At 39.4% G+C, this 23628-nt stretch overlaps 1 protein-coding gene across 2 annotated transcripts in view; it reads left to right on the forward strand.

Annotated features, from left to right (window-relative positions):
- The window catches only part of TPRG1 (tumor protein p63 regulated 1), a 261943-nt gene that overhangs the window by 185685 nt on the left and 52630 nt on the right, over positions 1-23628 (forward strand). The window contains exons 5-6 of one of the 2 annotated variants that reach the window (XM_060149272.1): positions 5729-5882; positions 18148-18342. In XM_060149272.1, coding sequence (XP_060005255.1) covers positions 5729-5882; positions 18148-18342 — 349 coding nt within the window. Of the gene's footprint in view, positions 1-5728; positions 5883-18147; positions 18343-23628 lie in introns of those variants that run through there. The other variant, XM_060149271.1, reaches the window with a different exon arrangement.

The following is a 23628-nucleotide window of genomic DNA, read 5'->3' on the forward strand; positions in this document are numbered from 1 at the left end:
TCAAGGAATATAACTCGCAGAGTTTCTTGGTTACCCATGCCAGTAAATGGTTAATCGCACTGAGTCCAAGGCCCTGGAAACTTCTGGGAGGGAGCCAGGTGAGCAAAGAGAGCAGATAAAGGCAGCACCTGCCTTGGGTTTGGAACAGCCTGGGGACACGGAGAGAATGTAAACACATTCTGCAAATCTTATTGTCTGACTCTGTGCCAGTGTCTTCTGGGTTCTTGTCATGGAAAATGTTTCCTCTGAGGTCATTCATTGAACAGAGGAGCACTGAATACCCTCCAGGGTGCCAACCCAGTCCCCCCTTTTGTCCAGGTTAAATAAGCAAGGGACTAACGTTTCATGGGCCTAGAAGGCCCACCTTTCAACAATACAGGCTGGGAGGTAGGGAAAAGGAGCCATTTAGAAAACACACTGTGCTGTTCTGAAGTGCTCTCTCCCCCTGGCTGCCCGCCCTCCTCCTTCCTCCTGTGCGGCCTCCCTCTGTTTGCTCACCCATACTTACAAGCACACGCCCTGCGTTTAGAGCAAGCGTTAATGTCTGTGCTTCCTCATAAATCTCGGTTTGCTGCCTGGAGCTATGTTTTTAATTCTGTGGTGGAGCTTTGAGAGTCGAGAATGAGTAGAAAGGAGGGGCAGCGGATGGATGTAGTAATGGAAGCTGCTATTGCTCCTTCCGGGGAGCTAGACTCCTCATTTGCTTCTTTGAACAGGTAGTTTATACCTCAGCACAGCATCTGTGAAGGCCAGGATGGAGGAAGAGGGGGGCGTCGTGGGAAAAGATGTTGGCTATCTCACACTGTGCAAAAGGATGCATGGCTTCTCTCCGAAGAAAGAAAAATGTGTGGAATGAGCAAATGAACCCAGACTGGTGACCGGCTGGCATATTTTTCTACTTCAGCTAAAAATGACTTCAAGGAGAGGAGTCTGACAAAAATAACTTTTGTCTCACAAAGTTTGTAATTGAAGAAAGTTTTCCCTTCATTGAACTTGAGCTCCTCTTTGTGTTGTTAAACCGTATTTATTTTCCATGATTGGTCCTTTGGCACTTGTTTGATAGCTTCTTCTGTGTAAGCCTCATCGCTTCAACATGGCTTTGCTTTTCTGGGGTAGGAAGCAAATCTTCTACTGGGCTGCTGTGATGGTTTAAAGTAGTAATTGCTTGGGCCTTCCACCCTGCCAGCAACTGTATTTGAGTAGAATTTTGCATCTGAATCACTGAGTAAAACGTGTAATTAACACGACTAAAGGAAGAACTCTGGTCTTTGAAAATTCTGGTCCTCAGTTTATATATCTATAAAATGAAAGAATTAGAAACACACCTCTAAGGGGCCTTCCAACTCAGTCTAGGATCCTAAAAATCTCCAGCTATTACTATAAACCCTCTTCCTCTACCAAGTTCTTATGAGTCCTAATGGATCCTTTCTTTTACTTCTATACCTTTCTGTGAGGTTTTGAAATTTATCAGAAGTGAAGGGTACATTAACCTTCTTGCTTCCTCTACTGTGACAATGGAGGCCAGATCCAGTTGATGTCTTTGAGGATAGAAAGTGCGAACAAAATAAGTTGCGATAGGTGAGCTCCCTACTTCCGTAATGGGACCGTCAGGTTTCTATGTGTACCTGTTTAGGCCTGGGAAGCAGATAATAGTAAAATAGGCCCAGAGATCATTAGAGCATGGGCATCTGGAGTTCAGGGATTGGGCCTTATCCATTTCTCTACTCGAGATAACACACTGCACAGAGAATGTGCTAATTAAATGGTGGAATTGAAGATAGACAACTTAGGGATGTTTCAGAGAACCAGCTCTAAGGCGAATTAAAAGTTCATTTTTAACCTATTATGAAAGTTTTACAGAACTAGGCTTATTCAGTCTGAAGAACAGAGAATTGAAAGGGTGTTTTAAGGTGAATGAGAGTCTCTCTGATGGATTTAAGTTTAAGTAGGAAATTATATACATCAATACATTGATGGGAAACAGAAGCTGAACGCGTAAGAAATACCCTGGGACTCAGAATCAGATGAAAGAAAGGGATTAATAGGTGAAGCAGAACATAGAAGATTCCAGCACCTCCTCTGTGCTAAAGATTTGCTCCTCTGGTTTTGTCTATGTCCAGAGATCATGGTGTTTATCCTCCCTCTTTTTATTCTCTTCCACTAGTGGTTCTTGACTTGATGATCTGATTAAACCTGGTCGTACTTTTTATCTTATGTCCTGTTAACTTCATCTATTTCTATCAAAAACATTTAAAAATTGCTTTTAAGTGTTGAATAAAATGAAAAAATATATAAAGGCTCTAACAGTACCCAGTAAGCATTATGGTACATAATAGGGACTTAATATTTGCTCAGTCGGACAGAGCCTTCCAGCATACAAAACATTTTTTCATTCATTATCCTCTTGTCCCTCACGAAATTGTTGTTACCTGAAGATGAGAAAGGTGGTATGAAATGCCCAAAGACACAGAGCTAGCGAAAGCCAGGGTTTACACTCAGAGTATGATATTGGGAAGAGAGCTACCAAAAGTCTTTCTTTGCTAAATAATTCGATTTTGGCATTCTTTACCTGGGACTATACTCCCACATTGATTAATTTGCCCAAAGCAGCTCAGCGAGAAAGACCCAATCTTCTTACCCTGACAACATAACATTTTTGTAATTTCCCCCTACCCTTCTAGTGCTAACTTATTTTCCTATAATCTCATAATTGCTATTGTTGAGCATATATAAAAATTTACAGTTCCTTTTGAGACAGAGATTTTCTTTCTGACCTTTAGCTAGGATCCCTGGGCAGGTTTTTTGCCCACAGATCATGGCAGGCTCCGTAGGGCAATTCTTTTAACTCTGTGTCTATTGGAAATAAAGCCGGCTATGTTGTGTAATGGCAGGAGCTTCACTTTGAATGTATTTTGTGACTATAGCCCAGGATGGTGAAAAGAACCCTAACTGAAGTCTTGAGAGACCAGGGCTCTCACCAGCTCAGCCCTGCCTGCTGCGATGCTTTGGGAAAGTTTTAGTCCTTCCTGAGTCTCAATTTTCTCATCTCCACTCATCTCCAGAAAGAAGACACCGGGCTATAGCTTCCAAAAGCCCTTCTAGCTCTGACATTCTACAGTTTATAAACCTTAAACTACTCTTCCTCCACATGGTGGCTGATTTGTGCTTTTTCATGTTTGTAAAATAGCGTGGTAGGTGCTAAAGTTTCTGAGGAGTGATGGGATAATACTGGGTGTAGGCTTTGCAGCAGCAGATCTGTTCTACTTAAGGAGGCTATTTTGATACCCCTAAATTACAGAAGCCATAATCCAGAGGCTTCTTAGGGATCCTGTATGTCCTTGACAGGGTGAATGCTAGCAGCATCATGACCATAGCTGTCTACACCATTTACACAGTTACCGAAGTCATGGAATATCACCACATCGAGACACCCTGAAGGACTTATGGGGAAACTGAGATTCAGAAAGAGAAATGAGCTTGCCTATAGTCGCATAGTCATACAGCATTAAGTGTCAAAACCAAGACTAACACAGCACTCCCTGACCTCCTGTTCACTGCATTTTTTACTCTACTCTTGTCACCTCGGATGACCACTCTCATGGTAAGCACGAGTAACTGTTTAATAAGGCATTCCCAGTCATAAAGGGAACTATATTCTCTGCAGTTGCCCTAAGGAGACATTTGACAGAATATGATAGATTTTTATACGACTCTAGTACTAAAAGTTTTGCTGAGAAATACCACCTTAGTTTTACCTTTGGAGAGACTGCGTGGTTGTAGATTTCTCTTCCCATCTATCACCTTTGGAGCTCAGGAGAGAAGGTTGGCTAAGCTTGTATGTTTAGAAGTATACTACATCTCTGAGAAAGGGCATTGCCACACTCAAATTGATTAATTATTTAGAAATAGGGCCCCTCTTGAGTTTCATGCTTAAGCTTCATTTGAGGTTTCCCTAAAGTGAAAGATATAAACTGTATTTACTAGGAAAGCTATCTTGGAAGATTTTCATTGCCTTTGAATAAAAGCAAAATTGCACCCAGCACACAAATTGACATATGAAGCGTAAATAATTGTATCGTGCAAGTTGTTTTAAGGGACTCAAGCCAGAATGCTCCATTAACTAACATGCATAGAATATTCATTGAGCTTAGGGCTTATTACCAGGCCAGTGGAAAAAAAAAAAAAGAATGAAGGAAAGTACAGGGTGGGAAGATAAATGTCAGTATAGCAGCTGGGGAAGATAAATGTCAGTATAGCAGCTGAGAAAATGAAGGGTTAGAAAGGGAACTTTAGAGGTATTTATGATGTTTTTATTTTCCTCTCTCTTCTTTTTCTTTCTTTTTTTCCCCTTCCTTGGCAAAGGATTAAGTACAAAAAAGGTGGGTATCAGCCTTCAAATATAATCATCAAGAATCTGAGAACTGAGCAGCAGAATGAGCCAGGCTCTTTTCTTACTTCTCTTTTGAAAGAAGAAGCTGAGGAATCAGCCCGTTGGGGTGTTATATGCATACGTGTGAGATTGTGTTTACAGACATTTCTACACGGATAAACATTCAGAAACCACAGTGACATTCCCAGAGGAATCCTGTCTTTAATACAGGAAGTGACAGCTTTGTGAAGGCGTCACAGTTGAGCTCTAGTTTTCCCTTGAGGTCTGGTTCTTCCTTCTAGATCCCAGGATTTAATTTCTAGAAGAAACGAGACCTCTGTGATGTTCCATGGGTCTGCTTAGAATTACAGGCAACGTAGTTTTAAAGCTTGTCGAATACAAAGCACCTGAGCGAGGCTTAATCTCCAGGGACCTCTTTTGCATTCAGAGATGTCTAAAACCATAAACCATAAATTCTGATGGGTACATGCAAAAGCAGAGGCCGCAGAAATTACAAATTTGTTATCCAGTGTGGCCACATTCCCCTGCCACAACTTTCCTCCCATCACCACTCCCAAGCTGACTTTCTCTTGCTCTGTACTTGGGTTTACCAGATGACCAGGCTTGCGCTGTAACAGATGGTTACTGCCTCCTACAAAATGTGGGTCAGGACTGTGACCAGGCATAGTCTTCCTATGAGCTCTGACGTGTTTGTTGCTGCAATTTTGGTAGAAGGAATGTGTGCAGAGAATAGAGAACCATGAGATATAGAAGCTGAGGTCACAGGGTATTTTGAATTGGTCATCAACCCTCTTAAAGATCAGGCATACCCTCTTGGGAAGGTCCAAGTTCTTCCCAGTTCTTGGGAAGTCCCAGTTCTTTTCTCAGTCATTTCTTGCTTGAGTTTACTGCTTAGTGGATACTGTAGTTGTAGTCATCTTCCTTCTCCTCGAAACTGTCTCCCATGTTGATGATGTCTTCCATGTTTCAGTTCCTGTCCCACCACCTTGACTCTTCCTTCTTCCTTCCTCTTTTAACTTTGACCACCAGAATATTGGCATGAGTTCAGTATCCATATTTCCAGCCATGGCCTCTGTCCAGAGCACCAGTGACACATTTCCAACCAGGCGTTTACCCACAGAATTCTGAACAACATCTTGAACTCATCATGTTTGAAACCAAATCCACACTTTTCTTCTCACCTCCTAAATTTCCTGTAGCAATTTAACTAGTTGGTCAGCCAATTATCTCAGCATCAATAGAAAGGCTGACTGGGGCATTACCTTCCCTTCCCACACTTTTCTGTTTGTTTTAATCTAATGAAAATGGCTAATCTAAAGAAAAACTCCTTTCTTGCAGGAGACAAGGAGAAGGCCTTAGGATCTACCGGGGAAGTCCAGAGCAGCAGTCACTATTATCCGGTTGGAACCCGTGGTCCACTGAGGTGCCTTATGCTACCTTCACTGAGCACCCTATGAAATACACCAGTGAGAAGTTTCTCGAAATCTGCAAGGTAGGAGACGGCTTGGGCATCACTCTCCAATTAGCTTTGTTGGTGAAGCTATGTGCTTTTAAACCAGGTATTGTTAAAAAAAAAAATAAATAAGATACAACCTGGGGTTTATATAGATAAAAACTATAAAAGTTTATAGGACTTTTTCAGTAAACAGTAGAGATGTTTTATATTTGAAAAAATATATATAGCAATATTTATAGTAACCATACCACTGCTGTTTCCTCTTTGCTAATCTCTGAGCAAAAATTGTAGTGTAATATTGTTTTAAAATTGCAGTAGTATTGTTTGTCTGTGTTTATTGCTTACAGGGTACCTAAAATTTTCTGTGTATAATTAAATTCGAGTTCTTTTATTCAAAGAAGGAATGTGGAATAGTGTGAAATATGAAGTCAGATATGGCTCGGTGGTCATGTTTAAGTCACTTTTTTTTTCTGGGACTTGGTAGTCTCATCTCTAAAATGGACACAGTGAACAACTGCCCTTCCTCTCAACCTCACTGGGCCATTGTAAGGTTAAATGGGATAAAGCATATATAAATGTTCTGTAAATCGTAAAGCAATTAAGAGTTATTTTTAATGCCTTTAAATTTCATCTCCCCGAGTAAATTTAAAATTCATCAGTGGCAGGGAGGTCCCCTTCTACTATTGTTTCATCTTCCCTAGGGAGACTTAAGCAGTCCTTGGACACTCTGAGTAGTCAGGAAGTGAAACAGCTGGAGCTGTAAATGCAGTGAACGAGCAACCTGTGTACTTTCGACAAAACCAGATGTTCACATAGGAGTGTGCTTACGGCCTAGAAATTCCTGCCTTCTCTGTTCTAAGTTTATCTTTATATACTGTCATTCACTTCAGAATAGCATAACTTTATTTGCTATAAATTCAAAACACGACAGTCTACATCTAAAGTCCTTCTGTGGTTGGATGGCATACATTGCATTTCTTGCCTTATTTTAAACACATTTATTCATACAAGTGAATATGTATATGTACAAACAAATATTTTTAATTGGTAAGTTCCCTATTTTATGAAAAAGGATCTGAGGCAAAATGTATGTGGTTAGAGGCTAGATGGGGCCTCCGTTCCCCCTAACCTGTAGGTGAGGTTGGCTTGAATCCCATTCTGCTCTCAGCAAAGCTCAGTTGTCCTCTCAAGATTTGTGCAGATGTCCTCAGGGGCTTCTGGTCTCCAGGTTTGCCTCTGACACCAAGCTCTTGCAGGCACTAAATTAGTTCTTTGTATGGATCGTTTTGCTAGTCTCCCAGTTATACTCCTAGTTCACAATACCCCAACCCAGGCATCAACATCAGCCCCTAGCCTGACTCTTAACCATCCAAAATCAACAATAACAAAAAACCAAAATGAAAACCAGAAAGAACATAACACTGACACAAAGGCATTTATGTGAGAGTAGACTCACTGAAGACTTCTGGGAGATAGAGTGGGAGTTTACATCAGAATAATGCCCCCAAATTCCAATGGAATATCTGTTCTCCTTATTGTTAAAAGACCTTATTAATAATAATGCTCAGATACGTCGCTTCATAATCTCCTCTCCTTTTCTCTCTATCCTGCTCTTGTTCTTCCCCAAACTCCTGTTCTTTTTCTCTTTCTTATTAAAAGTGCAGTCATTTATCTGTTTCTTTTTTTTTAACACTTGTTAATCCAACTGAAAGAACTTAATAATGTATGTTTCCAAAGCTATTTCCTGCCTTTAAAGGAAAACTGGTTCTAATAATTAATTTAATATATATTTTGAAGTAGTAGTAATTCTTTTTATTTTAAGTCAAAAATAAATACCAACTGCCTGGGTTATTACGTCCATCACTTCCTGGGCAAAGTCTTCTCTTATTTCTCATATCTGGTGTGTTTAAGCACTTGTTCTCTCAGTGTCCTTTGCTGGAAGAAATTCAGAGTAAAGGATTAAAAAAGAAATTGTATGAACTACAGAGATATGCCACTGCATTACTCTAATACTTGATAGTGCTTTATTGTTTTTCTGCCATAGAGAAATAAAATTAAATAATTTAAAAGGAAGCTAAAAAATAAAATATCAAAAGGGGAATGGAAAAAAAGGGGGAATGGAATAACTGTTCCCCAAATGCCCATGAACACAATTAGCAGACTGGAGCATTAAGTTTTGCCCAAGACTTCCTATCAGCCAAGGCTAAAGGGGAAACTTGATGTTCACATAGCTCTCCTTGGATGGAAGAAAGAGCAACAGGGGTGTGTGTGTGTGTGTGTGTGTGTGTGTGTGTGTGTGTGTGTGTGTGTGTGTGCGCATGCATGCATGGGTATGAGCACCATGAGGGGTTGGTTAGTTGGTTGGTTGGTTTCCAGTCAATCAAACTACTTTTTGAATCTGTTAAGTGTATTTTCTTTAAGGCTTTTCTCATTAAATTATTGTTTTAAAGTCTTTATTTCGTTCCTGAAAACAGTCTGGAACTTTTATTTGCCAAGCCATTTCTCAGTTAAAGGCCACCCCGAGTCCCAGCTCCCTAAGAAAACAAGTGATCTCAGTCTGGGATATGAGATGATGACTACTCTGATCCAGTTCTTTGTGTCTTGGTTTCTCTTTTGTTGTTGGTTTTTATGTCACAAAGTTATTTGTGTTCAGGACATTTTCCAAAATGGGCTTTGATTAATATTCAGTTTTATTAGTGTAAAAGTATAAATAAGAAGAACAGTAATTCTGGGGATATAGAATCTTTGTATGAATATTTTGACACAATAAGATTTTAAAAGGGTGATATAAATTAGTTTTTTCATTTCCCCTATGAATGAAATAGGAGAAAGTAGAAGAACACGGGGGAAATGCATAACTAAATAAAACACTTAAAGCAATTTAATTCAATTTAGCAAACCTATTATGGCAGAGGAGAGGGAATCATGTACAGCTGAGATATCCACAGTCAAAAATTTCAAATTATTTACAATCTAATTGAATAACTTATTTTTAGAAGTACTTTTATAAAATTCATTTTTTTGTTTTTACTCAGTCTTTTCTTCTACAGAACTTGGACTCTCTCTATTTAACAAATGTTTTCTGGTACCTAAAATGTGCAGCTATTCTGACTGTTGTTAAGAATACAAACATAAATGAGACAAGATTCTTCCCTTTGTGGAAGGCATTGCTTAATAGAGGACGCAGATGAAAATGCAAAGATTTTTAAATAAGTGCTAAAGAACTGAAACAGAGTTTGGATCAGATGAAGAGAATTGGAGATAGTTGAAGGTACATGGAGTTTAGCTGGAGTTTAATCTTGTATATTTCCCACCATAATTGTATTGGCTCAGATGATAGGTATAAGGACCTAAACTAAGTTAGGAGTGCTAGGAATGGAGAGAAGATGAAGAGATTTTGAGATATTCAGGGTATCAATGGAAGACGGTAACTGGCATGATATGGTAGGTGAAGGAGAGGAAGAAATCAAAGATGACATGGTCTGGTTTGGGTAGGTGATGAGTCCATTAATTTGAAGGAGGAAAACTGAAAAAAGAGTAGGTTTAAAGGTTCAGTTGAAGAAATGCTGAGTTTGAAAGGTCCATGGAATGTGGGGTTGAGTTGGTTGCCAGGCAGTTAGAAATTTAGGTCTGTCCGAAGCTCAGGAGAGAAAGTTGAGCTGTTTATATAGGTTTCATACCACACAACACCGGGTCGAAGCTGAGTGATGGGGTTGATTGGTCAGAAAAGTACCTGAGGAAGAGGAATTAATGGAAAAAATTGCATTCAAATTCAAATTTATACTATCTCTAAGTCCTTCAGCACTGATATAAAAAAATCACTGTCAAATTTATGAAATACTAGGTCAAAATACATTACTTCTTTTACCCATCTCACTAACTCTGTATCACTTCTACTTCCGGTAAGTGTGATGGTCAAATGGCTTCTTTCCAGACATTCTTGCTTATCTCCAAGTCTTACCAACTTTTTTCAACTTGTGCGTGCACATACTTTGCATTACTCATATAAAACAGTTGTGAAAATAGGAAATAATATTTTTGGTATTGATTTTATATTACAAGACATAAAATGATCTCATCAGTTATGTAATTACACTTTATATTTATTGATTACAATTTGCACGTGTTCATGTAATTCAAGTAACAAAAACCCTTTGAGGGCAGGATGCTATCTCCACTTTAAAAGTGAAGGTACTTAGAGTGACTAAGTGAATTGACTGAGGTATTATAATCATAACTGTATTTCTACACGCAAACAATTTGCAAATTCTCAGGGAAATAGTTAAAAACCAGAAAGAACTCGTGTGTGTGTGTGTGTGTGTGTGTGTGTGTGTGTTTATAGTCTTTGCTATGATATAATATGATATGATACTTTACAACCAAGGTTAATTATTCTCAATTGTTTCATCCACTTTATATTTGCAACTTTTAGCATTATCTTTCCCCTTTTAACCATTTGTAGCAGAATCAGTTTTGTTTGCCCAATGGGCAGCAAGCCAAACGCTTAGGTGCCGAGGTTTTCAGCAGAGAAAGGGTTTATTCACGAGGCAGCCAAGCAAGGAGATGGATGAACAGATCTCAAGTCAGCCTCCCCAAAGACAAGGGGCTTGGGATGTTTATAGGATAAAGAAACAGGGTGGTCTGAGGCATGGGGAAAGGTGATTGGAGGCAAGAAAACACTGAGGTAATCTGTGTTCTGTGCGGGCGTATCGGATTTACATTCTTCTTCTTAGGGCGCTTATTCAGAAAATGATGGTGTTGGTATAATCTGAGGGTGGAGTTCCTCTGGACCCTTACACAGTGGAACGGTCAGTGGTCTCGACCAGTTTGAACTGGACAAGACTAGCTCCATGTTCCTGAAAAGCAACTCAAGCCACCATTTCTCTGGCCACCCATAAGTTAGAGGCGTTATCTATAGGGGGCAGTTAAAGGAATCTTGCGATATATTCTCTAACCTACATGAAGCTTGGAGGGCATGCCATTGGCGGGAACAATTAAAGAGAGCTTAGTCAATGAAGGCAGGTTACAGAATAGTATTTATTAAGCAAGTTTTAGTTCAAGGGATCTAATTGATGACTGCCCTTGGTTTCACATTGTCTTGCTGGATTCTAAGACTGTGTGGAGTCTTGCTGAGAGGAACTAGTGATTGAGCTGTAGAGCTGTAGAATGATAGTGAATGGATCGTGGATGCTCTACAGCTTAATCCAAGTGATTTACAGACCAACCCTTTTTACTTTTGTCTGGCATCTTTCTCCTTATTTTCAAGGGAATTATGAAAGTGAACCAATGTTTTAGCAATCAAATGTAACTTTATATTCTTAACCCCTTGGTTTCCTGCTACATTAATTCAATAAATATTTATTGAATTATTTATATATTTTTATTTTAATTTTTTTTTGGCTACGCGGCTTTTGGGATCTTAGTTCCCTGACCAGGGACTGAACCCGTGCCCTGGCAGTGAAAGCACTGAGTCCTAACCACTGGACTGCCAGGGAATTCCCTAACAAATATTTACTGAATACCTACCTGGCATTGAGTACTACATGCTGAGCAGTGCTGTAGATAATTGTTGGGATAGCGAGAAGAATAAGACAGATTTTGCCCCCAGATATTTATAGTGTAGAGGAAGAAGGCAAAAAATGTGATTAACAAATTATAATTTAATGTGCAAATACTGTTGATAGAAAGATTCAAAGTTTTTATCAGAGCCCAGCAGAGAGAACAGTTAAGTCCAAAAGTTAACAAATGTGATAACATTTGATGTGAAACTCAAGGTAAGAGTGATTTAAGCATCAAAGCAGGTGGGGAAAGACATTTTAAATAAGAGAAACATGATGAGAAGCTGCAAATTACAGAAGTGTATAAAATGTTCTTGGACAAAGAGTCGTTCACTTAAGCTAGAGTTTAAAGTGTGTGTGTGTGTGTGTGTGTGCGCGCGTGCGCGCATGTGCGTGTGTGCACGGGGAGGGTTGGGAAAATGGAATAGGATGAGGATGGAAATTTGTAGGATGAGGATTTGTAGAAACAACCCTTTTGTGTAGGAAAAATAGCTTTTGCCGCATCTTCCTTTTTCCATCTATATTCCTGAACATACCCACAGTCATGGTGTCTCTATAAAGATAATTCCAAGTAATACGTGCAAGGATGATATAAACATCTGTTTATCTTCTGTTCAGCTGTGTGGCTTCCCAAGGGGTTTCCATTGCTGGGTATTGGATGGACGTTTTACTCCAACATGCTTCACTTGCTGCATGGGGTGGCTGAAACCTGTAGCCTGAAGGCTTGGAAAACCTGCTCAGCTAAAGAATGTGGGCCTGCAGGCATGAAACCTGGTCTCTTTACCCAGTGTAAACAGGAAGCAAGTGATGGTTGTAATAAGGAAAACTGAGACTCTGGACAGTGAACTGCTGGCAGACAGCATCTGAAGCAAACCAGGGGCCCAGTCACTCAGCTGGTAAATAATCGCTGTAAAGTCAAGAAGAACATTACACACTCACACACACACACACACACACACACACACACACACACGCACGCACGCACGCACACACAGAGCTATACTTTACCCTAACCAGCACACAGACCCTATGTAACCGGAGTTGTTAAAACTTGACCCTCTGTTTTTGAGACTGGAATAAAAGAGAGAGCCAGGGGTGGGTGTATAAAAGCTTTTAGAGAAAAGTATGTGGCTGGTGGCATTCATATCAAATGACACCGCGTTCCTGTCACACAGATTGAGTTCAGGTGCTCGAAATGCTCGAGAGCCAGCTTGGGGACTTGGCCTTTTGTCTGCCTCCTTCAATGCACAGCTTGTCCCTCTGTCTTCACAGCCCCTCCTCTTTTTAAAGGGCTCACAGAAATGACTAGAAATGAAGTGCATCTGACTCGAATGAAATGCCAAGTTCACTGAGTATGAAATAGTGTCAACTTTTTCTTCGCAGCACTTTGATTCTGAGGCCACAGAGAAGTCTCATGAAATAAAGCTTATGATGAGGACTCTGGGGAGGCATCCAGTAACCCAAACTGATATGTATTGATCTGTGAAAAGGCATTCTGACAATCCAGAGAGTGTTGACCATGGAAATGTTGAGGTGAATTGATGAATTGCACCTTGGACTTGAGGAAATCATAGCTCGGTGATGACAGTGATGATGTAGTTAATGATTTATTGACAATATTCATTATTGGCAATAAGGCTTCCTTTAATGCTTTTGCAATATGACTCCAAATTCCAGCCTTATCTTATTCACCTTCCCCAACCCTTCCTGAAAGACATTAGCATGTGGGGACACACACATAGAGCTTATTACAAACCCTTTGTTTATTAAAGTTAGTTTAATCTATGTAACCAACCTATGAATTTGATGGTATTAATAGCCTTATTTTATAGAAAGGAAACTATAAAATTCAGAGAGGTTAGGTAACTTGCCCAAGGTCACACAGCTAGTGAGGGCCATATCTGCAATGTAAGAGCAGATCTGTTTTATCTTAATACTCATGTTACATCATGCTATATACTTCCTTTAGTTCAGTGGTTCTCAACAGGAGATGATTTTACCCCTGGGGCACATTGGCAATATCTGGGCAACACTATTTGTTGCCATGCCCGGGGTTGTGGTGACACTGGTATCTGGTGGGTAAAGCTAGGGATGCTGTGTAACTTCCTAAAATACAGAGGACATACTCCCCTGCAGCAAAGAATTATTTGGTCCAAAACAGCAATAGTTCCAAGGTAGAGAAATCTTGAATTAGTTGTATAGATGGACAGCCATACTTCTGACTTTAATTCTTAGAAAACTGGATGAAATATTTGAGATGCATACATGAAATGCAACAGAATAAAAGATAATTTTTGCCTTGAGTATTTGGCGGGGCATTATGGAAGAGAGAGGATTTGAGCTTGGTTTTGAAAGGTGAGTTTTTTCAAAACTCATTTTTGGTTTTTTAGTTTTTCTTGGTTAAAAAAATGAGCACTATAGATCTTTGTGGATTGAACAGACTGTCAGAGCTAGAGGTTCTTAGGCAAGCTTAATACAGTGGGTTTTTAAAAAAATTTTTTTAAAGGAAAAGACTTTTAAAAATAAGATCTTACTCAGAACCCAAATACATAAAACCTACAAAAATTAAGCAGCTCTGATCGATGTGACTATAGGGACTGAAGCTTACCTTTTACCTTTTCTTCCATATCTTCTCCCCAGATCCTCAGGTATCTGTTGTTTGAATACTATTAATAATAGCACTTTCTTTCTTTTCAAAAGAATCCTGGTTTGGATGATAAATTATATGGTCACCCAACCTATGAAGAAATCTAGTGTTCTAAGGAACAAGTTAGGAAAATTATTGAGTCTGATTTTTTCTCTATCCCTTTTGAAAATAAATTTTCAAAATTTATTTAGAGGAACATAAATTTATTTAGAGGAACATAAATTCTTTCCTAAATATTAGGATTTCATTCAAATGCTTCTAGCAATGTATATAACTATAATATAGATATCAAAACCTGGAAATTAAACATTGGTACAATACTATTAACTAGACTACAGACCTTATTTAAATTTCATCAGTTTTTTGTTTTGTTTTTCCTAATGTCCTCTGTCTGCTCCAGGATCCAATCCAGGATCCCATATTACATTTAATTATTCTGTCTCTTTATTCTGTTTCACAGTCTTTCCTTTATTTTCATGACCTTGGTGATTTTGAAGAATACTGGTCGGTTATTTTGTAGAATGTTCTCACTGTGAGTTTGCCTGATGCTTTCTCATGATTAGATTGAATTGAATTAGATTTTGGGGGGGCACAGATACTGCAGAAATGATGTGTCCTTTCACTACCTCTATTGCAGGCTCACGATGCCTGTATGGCTTATTACCAGTGATGTTAACCTTGATCACTTGTCTAAGATGGGGTATGCTATATTGCTCCTTTGTAAAGTTAGTATTTTTCCCTTTATAATTGATAAATATCTTGGAAGAGGTACTTTGATGCTCAACCCATATTTTTTGAAGTCATGGTTTCTGAGTGGAATTTAATATAGCCTTTGGCATCTAGGGAACTTTTATTATTTTAAAATAGTGCATATCACAGGTTTTTACAAAAGTGCTTTCTGGAGTCTATCATGCATATTAAAGAAATGGCATTCAAAGTCTGAAACTGAAGGGTATAGGACTAAGGAAGCTAAAATCGTTCTTGCTTGTAAGTGATAATATTTATATCTATAAATAGTATGCTTTAAAAATATTTTTGAGCAATGCACTTGGGTCTAATGAGGTTGATATTTACCATCGTTATCATTATTATTATTTTCCCATTTTCAGATGTGTAAACTAAGGCTCAGGGAGATTAAATGATTTTTCCAAAGTCTAATCATCAGTAACAGATAGGGCAAGGGAACATACTTTTTTCCCACTATATGCAGTGATGGAATGGACATGGTTAGATTGCAGTGAGTTCCATATCACTGTATATGTCCATGTAGAGGGGTGTGGCTTCTTGGAGAGGATGAGTGTAGGCAAATTAAACAATAGATGAGTGGCTGGAATCTATAAACCTAAGATCACTTCTGCCCTTGATTATTCCATGTTATTAATTTATTCTTCCGATTTTGCTTTTCTCTCCTGGAAACTTAAGAAAGAACACTTCTTTCTGACTTTTTTTTTTTCTTTAAGATACTGATGATGTATTTTCTTTTCTTGTTTTTTATAAATTTTATTTATTCATTTATTTATTTTTGGCTGCGTTGGGTCTTTTGTTGCTGTGCGCGGGCTTTCCCTAGTTGTAGCGAGCAGGGGCCACCTTACATTGCAGTGCGTGGGCTTCTCATTGTGGTGGCTTATCTTGTTGTGGAACACAGGCTTTAGGCATGCAGGCTTCAGTAGTTGTGGCATGCAGGCTCAGTAGTTGTAGCTCGCAGGCTCTAGAGTGCAGGCTCAGTAGTTGTGGCACACGGGCTTAGTTGCTCCGCGGCATGTGGGATCTTCCCGGACCAGGGCTCGAACCCGTGTCCCCTGCATTGGCAGGTGGATTCTTAACCACTGCACCGCTAGGGAAGTCCCCTTTCTGGCTTTCTTATCCAATCAACTAAAGAACTGGTGGAGTTTGCTGTAAGGGACGATGTCCTCCTTTCCAGAATCCCCAGGCTACATGACTATAGTTTGTTTCATTCAATGATACTAATATTTAGATCCATTCTAAGGTCTTAAAGAGGATGCTAGGACTGGGAACTAGTAATAAGAGGTAACTTCTGTCTGTCTGTGTCACTATAGGCTCATGGAAAGCAAGCAAAATCCTACCTGTCTGTTGGATTCTTTAGTCAGTGATATTTAGAAGTGAGTCTGTTTTTTAAATTAAGTTTGACATTATCTAATTCGGTAAATATTACTTGAACTAAAGTAGAGGGACAAGTACCTTAGTTTATTTTGAAAACCCACAGATACTGAGGCACTCTAGCAAACTCTATGTTGTTTATCATAAAGTCACTATTTTTTTTAACTTCTGATATTATCCCAAAACCATAGATTTAAATGCATCTTTTCAAAAGAGCAAACTGAGGCTCGAAAAGCGGAAGGGAATTTACAATGTCACAGAGCAAGTAAATCAGCAGTTTTATTTGCATGGCTTTTCTTTCTTTCTTTTTTTTCCTTATAGGTTAGGTCAAATAGTAGTGATGGACATATTCTAAATTTTAGATTCTTTTTCTTACCAACAGGGAAACTAAACCTCCAATGGAGAAGTGGTTGCCCAAGGGCAATTTGGTATAAAATTAAGAATCCAGGATAAAACCTATATTGAAAATGGGATTATGGGGAAAGACTACATTCTCATTCTTCATTGAATCGTCATTCTGTATTAGTCCCTCAAAGCCAAGATTGGCCTCCTCATGGAGAAAAGGAAAAACAATGGTGTCTTTATTGAACATGCTTAATAATTTAGATTGATATTGGAATATACTCTAAAAGTTTTAATTTAGACTTGTAAGCCAGTTGCCTAGGAAACATATGTGGATCTTACTGTGAGTAGGCCCTTATTCCTCATGTTCCTTTTTACCATGGTGCAGAAAGTGGAGTAATTCTGGACAAATCATTTACCTTCTATTAGTCTTGATTTCCAACACGGGAATGATGATACCTTCTTTTACTTACCTGATAGGCTTATACTGGAATGAAATAATGGATATAAAAGAGCTTATTGGAAATACAAAGATATGAGCTTTCCTAATTCACTTCCTTCTTTATATCTCTGTTTGCAGTACTCCCTGAATTACCCTCCTCTTAACCCAATTCAACTTGATTTTACCAAAAGAAGGAATTTTTTTTTTCACTCATTTAACTTAAAGTTCAGGATAGGCTGATCCAGTAACCCAAATGGCTTTGTGAAGAATTACTCTCTCTCCATGTCTTAGTTCTTTCACTTTTGTTGGTTTCAGTCTCAGTCAGGTTCTCACTGTGTGGCCAAAATGACCATGAATACCTCCGGGCTTGGATGCTATCAGATTCACAGCCACATTGGTCATGTGCCCATACCTGAATCAATCTCCTCGACCAGAGGAATGGATTCCTCTGATTGGTTAGGACTGAGTCATGTGCTAAAGTCAGCTCTGCTTAAGCTATTTGGACTAAATGGAAGAATGTGGTTCTGCAAAGGAAAATCGAGGTACTCTTATTGGAAGAAGAGTCTCAAATGGAGGAAAGGATGCTGGCTAGGAAAGAACAGCTGCTGACAGGCCCTCTCTAACCTCATTTCACCCATTGAAACCCTATTAACCCTTAAAGGATTGTCTCAAGAGTTTCCTTTTGAAGTCATTCCTAATCCTCTAACCACATATGATTTCTCCCTCTTTTGTGTTTCTTTAGCATCATGTGCCTCTTTTTGCTGTTTATTTTCGTGGACTTTGTACGATCATCACAAGTTCATTTTTTATGTTATTATAGTGTCACTTCTGTGAGGGCAGAGACTATATCTCCCTTGTCTTTGAATCTTCAGCAGTACCCGACTGGTGTCTGATCCATAATAGACTATCAGCAAATATTTATTAAACTGACTTCTTAATGTTGTACAAGTTATGAATAATGAAAAATAAACAAGATGTGGTAGCTAATTTTATTATGTACATAATTTATTAACGGATTAATTTATTAAAAGACTAACAGAAGCAATGTTAACAATTCTGAGATACGATTTCTGTTTAAGAAGTAAGAATAACTGCAGCTCCAGGAGAGTGGTCAACCATTGTGAGCACTGGCTGGGGAGGAGGTGTCTCTGGACCTACTCTGCATTCACTAACTCTGTGCCTTCTCCTCTTTAGTCGTCCGGGTTCATGTCTAAGCTTGTTCCAGCTATCCAGAATGCCCACAGGAATTCCACTGGATCTGGAAGAGGAAAGGGATTGATGGTGTTAACTGAACCCGTTTTGATTGAGACCTACACGGGTCTGATGTCATTCATTGGAAACTGCAACAAACTTGGCTATTCCTTTGCCCGGGGGAGTGTTGGTTTTTGACACTCTTTTTGGGGGATAAGTACATCATCCATAGCTACACCATTACTGAAGATTCTGTTTCAGCCCACCGTATTTTTGGACTGAAACAATTAGTTATTGTTAAATAGTATTACATGATTTTGAAGATTCAGTATCTTAGGGGACCTAAAAGCTTGATTAGACTGATAAATGCACACTTCAGACCTTATATAAGGATAATCAAATTTCTTCAAACCAGAAAATAAATTCTCCTGAGCCCATCAAATAATGTTGGCAAATGAATGACAAATGAACACCTGATCATAAACTTGGGGAGGCCCCTCTGGGTTCTTGTTTCTCTGTCCTCTAAATGTAGGCTTGTTCTGGGTCTTTATTTTCAGCCCTCTGATCCTGATCTTCTCTCTCACTGGGGTCTCAATCTATATTATTTTAGCTACCTTTTTTTTATGGGGATGACTTCCAAATCCATATTCTCATCCCTGGTGTTTAAGACTCAGTTTTGCACTTCTGTCTGCTGATCATCTATATCAGTGTTCCAATGGCCACTTACACTCAGCATCTTCAAAATCTCGGATTTCTGTATGGGATTTTAATGGTCCCAGTCATCATCCCTGAAATCCATCAGTTTTGATGTCTTTAAACTTCTTGCCAGATACATTCCATATAGTATCTGTCTTTGTCTGGGCTGCTATAACAAAAATACTATGTACTGGGCGGCTTATAAACGACATAAATTTATTTCTTACAGTTCTGGAGGCTGCAATTCTGAGATTAGGGTGCCAGCCTGGTCAGGTGAGGACCCTCTTCTGGGGCTCAGATTTCTTGTTATATCCTTACAGGTAAAGGGGCAAGAGTGTTCTCTTGTGCTTCTTTTATAAGGGCATTCATCTCATTCATGAGGGCTCTGCCCTCATAAGCTAAGGCCCCCTGTTTAATACCATCACAATGGGCTTTAGGATTTAAACATATAAATTTGGGGGGAACATAAACGTTCAGACCATAGAAGTACCACGTCTGTATGTGACTTAGATTGTGCCCAATGCCCAGATGTCAAACTTAAAGTTCATTCTTCTTTCAAAACTGTTCATATACTCCTTCTCCTTTCCATTCTCACAGGTATGTTATTAGATCATGTTTTAAATTCTGTTTACCTGGATATTTGTTATAGACTTTTAATTGGTATCCCTGCTCCAAGGCTGACCCTCTTCTAATCCATTTTATACTTGGTTGCCAGACTCCTAAAGCACAATTTGATCATATCATTCCCTGTTCAAGAACTTTCAATGGCTCATTTCCTTTTGCAGGGTTTTTTTTTGTTTGCTCATATGTTTTGTTTTTTTAACAGCAGACCTTTCCTTCTAATGAAATCTGTTTCAGTTGCCCAATATGTAAAACAGATAGAAGTAGGACCACTATGATTGAAATAGAGATGGGAATGCCACTGATCTCCTCTTTTTTGGGTCTCAGAAGTGCCTCTGTGGAATGTCTGTGGATCCCACAGGAGTTTAAGAAGAATGTTTCCAAAAATACTCTTCTAGCTCATTCTGTTTCTATTTTCTTTTCTCTCATATTTCCTCTTTGTCGCTCCTTGACTTAGGTCTAATTGTGAAGAACTCAGGAGGTCATCTCATCTGTTTTCATCTCTAAATTTTTTTTTCAATTTTATTGTATTTTTAATTTATTTTGAAAAGAAACTTTTAATGTTGAGCACTGTAAACATTATTATAATTAGCTCTTTGCCTGTCCAAAGAACCAAAGTTGAGACACCTTGGCTGGTATTCAAGTTAAAAATTCCAGCTGTTTTTTGGGGGGTGGGAAGGGGGAAGGGGGTGCTTGTGTGAAGTCTAAAGTCTTTTCTTCAAAATGCTCACTTCCTCGATTTCAAAGATTTCCTCTGATATTTCACAAACATCAATTTGATGGAGGCATTCAAAATCCAAACTTTGAATAACCCTCATTTTATTTTGTCTTTATCTTTGTTTACTTCCATTAGTAGTTCTCTCCCTCTCTTTCCACTTCCCAGCACCCACTTTTTTTCCCCTCATGACGGCAAATATTGGTATAGTCCCCAAGGCAGGGAACTTCTCTTCAGACTGTAAAAGGAAATGTTGAAATCCTTAGCCGTCCTGTCAACAGTAGTGGAATGAAAAGTCGTTGGATTGTTTTGGCAGTGGTTCTGAAGCAGGCACAATTGGCAAATTATTATAACACCACTGCCCGAAAATCCCCATTTGCCTCAAGGTAGTGGCGTTTGTTGACAGAAGCCTCTGAAATGTCCAGCACATTCTCTTGAGTTACCATTTAAGGATCAGTCTGACAAGTGACTTCTTTCTGCATATTTATTCCCCTTGTAACCTAGGCTGGACTGTTCCCAAATGACCTTCGAAAGGACACAGTGGAGCATCATCAATGGAGCAAATCAGAAAAGATGAGAGGAGGGAAATATCTCTTAGCCCTGAGGTCAGTCTGTACCAATAGGGTACCAAGGTTGTTTAGTGTGGAGAAGAATGATCTCAGAGGTGACATGAGAATTGTCTTCACATTTCACACAGATTGTCCTGTGGGATATTCCAGAAACTGATAAATGGAATCTAGAAGGCAGGATTATGACCAGAGGATGAGAGGATTCAGGGATTTGGATGGCAGTTTAAGACAAGAAAGAACTTCTTATAGTTAAAAATGTCCAAAGATGGGAAGCTTTGCTCCTTGAAAGAGTCTCCCATCACTTGATGTGTACTAGTAGGGACTAGATAAAGTGGATATTGTGAAAGGGATTGTTAAAGGGCTGATTGATAAAATCATTTAAAACCAGAGACCTTATGATTCTCCAAATAATTGTTGGCGATGATTAGGTAATACATCGTTTTTTTTGGAAAGAGTTGAATCAATCATGTGAGACCCTGGAAAATTACCTGAACTTTCCTAAGGTTTAATTTCCTCATCTGTAAAATGGAGACGATGCTATCTCTTTTGTCTACTTCATAAAGACCTTGTGAGGATTCCAGGAAATGAGGTTAAATTATTTTATTAAATAAAAATCATTGAGTGTCTGCCTGTAGTGCAATGTCACTTTGGCAGCAGAAACTGGGACACCATCCAAGGGAACTAAATTCACTTCTTTTGGGAGTTGTTTTTTGGTCACCACGGACCTGCCGACCACCTCTTTCCCATTTGACACATGGTATTCTCACTTGGGTTCCTTGTCCATGAGCTTGACAAGTAACCACAACCCACAAATCAGGAGACCTATATGTATACCTGGGCTTTTCCTTCAGGCTAGCATCTGAACTATACCAATAACGTCTCTCAAAGGGGCATCCTAGGTCTGATTGGGAATAAGATTTGATACAAGAGGCATTAAGTACAAAGCATATCACCATAAAAATGTCATGGTTGGCCATTTTCTCTATCTGATCTTTGTCTATTCAAGAAACCCTACTAGAAAATCTCCAGTAAATCTCTGTTCAGAAACTGTTTGAACAATTCTGTTGGCAGATTGCTCATAGTCTTCTGATACATCTTGGGCAGCTCTGATGGTTAGAAAGTTCTCCTGTTGATTTAGATTCGGGAACATCCATCTGCCATCTTTTTTATTTAAAAATAACATTCCCATGCTGGAGTAGGTTCAGCTTGTGTTTCAGTACCTGAATGTGGGGCATTGGGGTTACAGAACCAAGGCTGATGGATTCTCTAACACGTGACAAGAAGGGGAGCTGCCATGAATCACCACGCCTGGCCTCCCAGTGGGCAGTCGGGCCTTCTTGGAGGCTGACATTTGGCCAGCCTCTAAGGCAGAAAAGAGAAGCCAATTTATGAGGATCTTTTGCCTTGCACCCCCTTCTCATTGTCCCTTTGCTGAAGCATTACTAAGGAAGCCCGATTCATAGAGCCCTGGGGCTAAGGAAGGAAAGAAACCATCGAATCTAATGCTTTCATTTCACAGAACACAGAGCAAAGGCCTGGAAACTGGAAAGAAATTGCTCAAAAGGCAGATGGCGAATTTTTGGCAGTATGGGGATTAAACTCTAAAGCTTCCAATCTCCAATTCCAGCTCCACTGCTCTTTCCGTATACCTCCATTCCCAGGAAAAGGCACGTCATCTAAATCGGCGTATCATAGTTTCTGTGTTCATTCTGACGTGAGAAAACAATAGGTCACCGTTGTTCAGGGGGAATTTCCAGAAATTACCTGTATTTTCTTAAAGGCTAAGGTCACTCATGGAGCTCTCTGATGTCCTATCTGATTTAAAAGCCCAAACAAAGCTGCGGAAGCCAGCAGATATTTTGTAAGGCAGCCTTACCTCTGCCTGGCATTTTGTGGGGCAGAAGAGGGGAGGGCAAAAGTATTAAATTCAGGCTTAAAAGCTCCTCAGAAATTCTTTACACACAGGAGACCAAGTTGGAGAAAAGAAGATGACTCCTGCCAAGGGGAAGAAAGAAGAGAGATGAATGCCTGTGGTTTTCAAAGGTTAACAACAACAACAAAGCCCGAGTATTTGCACAGGGATGAATGTTCATTGGCTTTTGGCCAACAACTGTACGAGGGCTTGTGCCCACATCCTGTAGCTGTGGTTTAGGGACGCTGCTCATGAGTGACTTCTTATGCTTAGTGGCAGGAAACTTTAGTCACTGATGTGTAAACTCACCTTTGGTCTGCACCTCCCACAATGTGCTCTGAAGGCAGTTCGGGGACCAGGCCTCCTGATTTTCTTACAGATACCAGTTCCTCAGAGATTAAGGAAGAACTCAGTTTAAGGCCTTGGGAGGGACTGAGACTTGATCAGTACTTACCTTACTCCACTCAGTTGTAGCAACCCCTTAGGATAATTCTATAGCCACAGGGAGGAATTATGATATCCTCTGCGAAATCCTCCCTTTAACCTCAAAACCCAAGACAAAAAAACACGAGGTCTGTTTCATTTCAGGGCTGCAATATGAAATATGAGAGGCGAAGTCAGGAGGTTGCTTCTGAGCCTAGATCTTGTATCTGATGAGCTATTTTACACTCAATTTTTAAAAGTTTGTAGTAAACTCAAAGTCTCCTTTTCAGTGAAACTAAATGGAATTTGCAAGAAATCCCTCAAAAAGCAGATGGTGAGTTTTGGGCAATACTGGGATGAAACTCTAAAGCTTCCATTTTCCTACGCCTAGCCACTGCTGTTTCCATATATCCCCATTCCCAGGGAGAGGCATATCATCTAAATCAGTGTTTCACAGTTGTCATCTAAATCGGTGTATCATAAGTTACTTTGAGGTGAGAAAACAATAGGTCCAGTTTAATTAACTCTCAGGTTTTTAGGTAGATATG

This window comes from Lagenorhynchus albirostris, chromosome 5 (assembly GCF_949774975.1).
Source record: "Lagenorhynchus albirostris chromosome 5, mLagAlb1.1, whole genome shotgun sequence".
Classification (NCBI taxonomy): Eukaryota; Metazoa; Chordata; class Mammalia; order Artiodactyla; family Delphinidae; genus Lagenorhynchus; species Lagenorhynchus albirostris.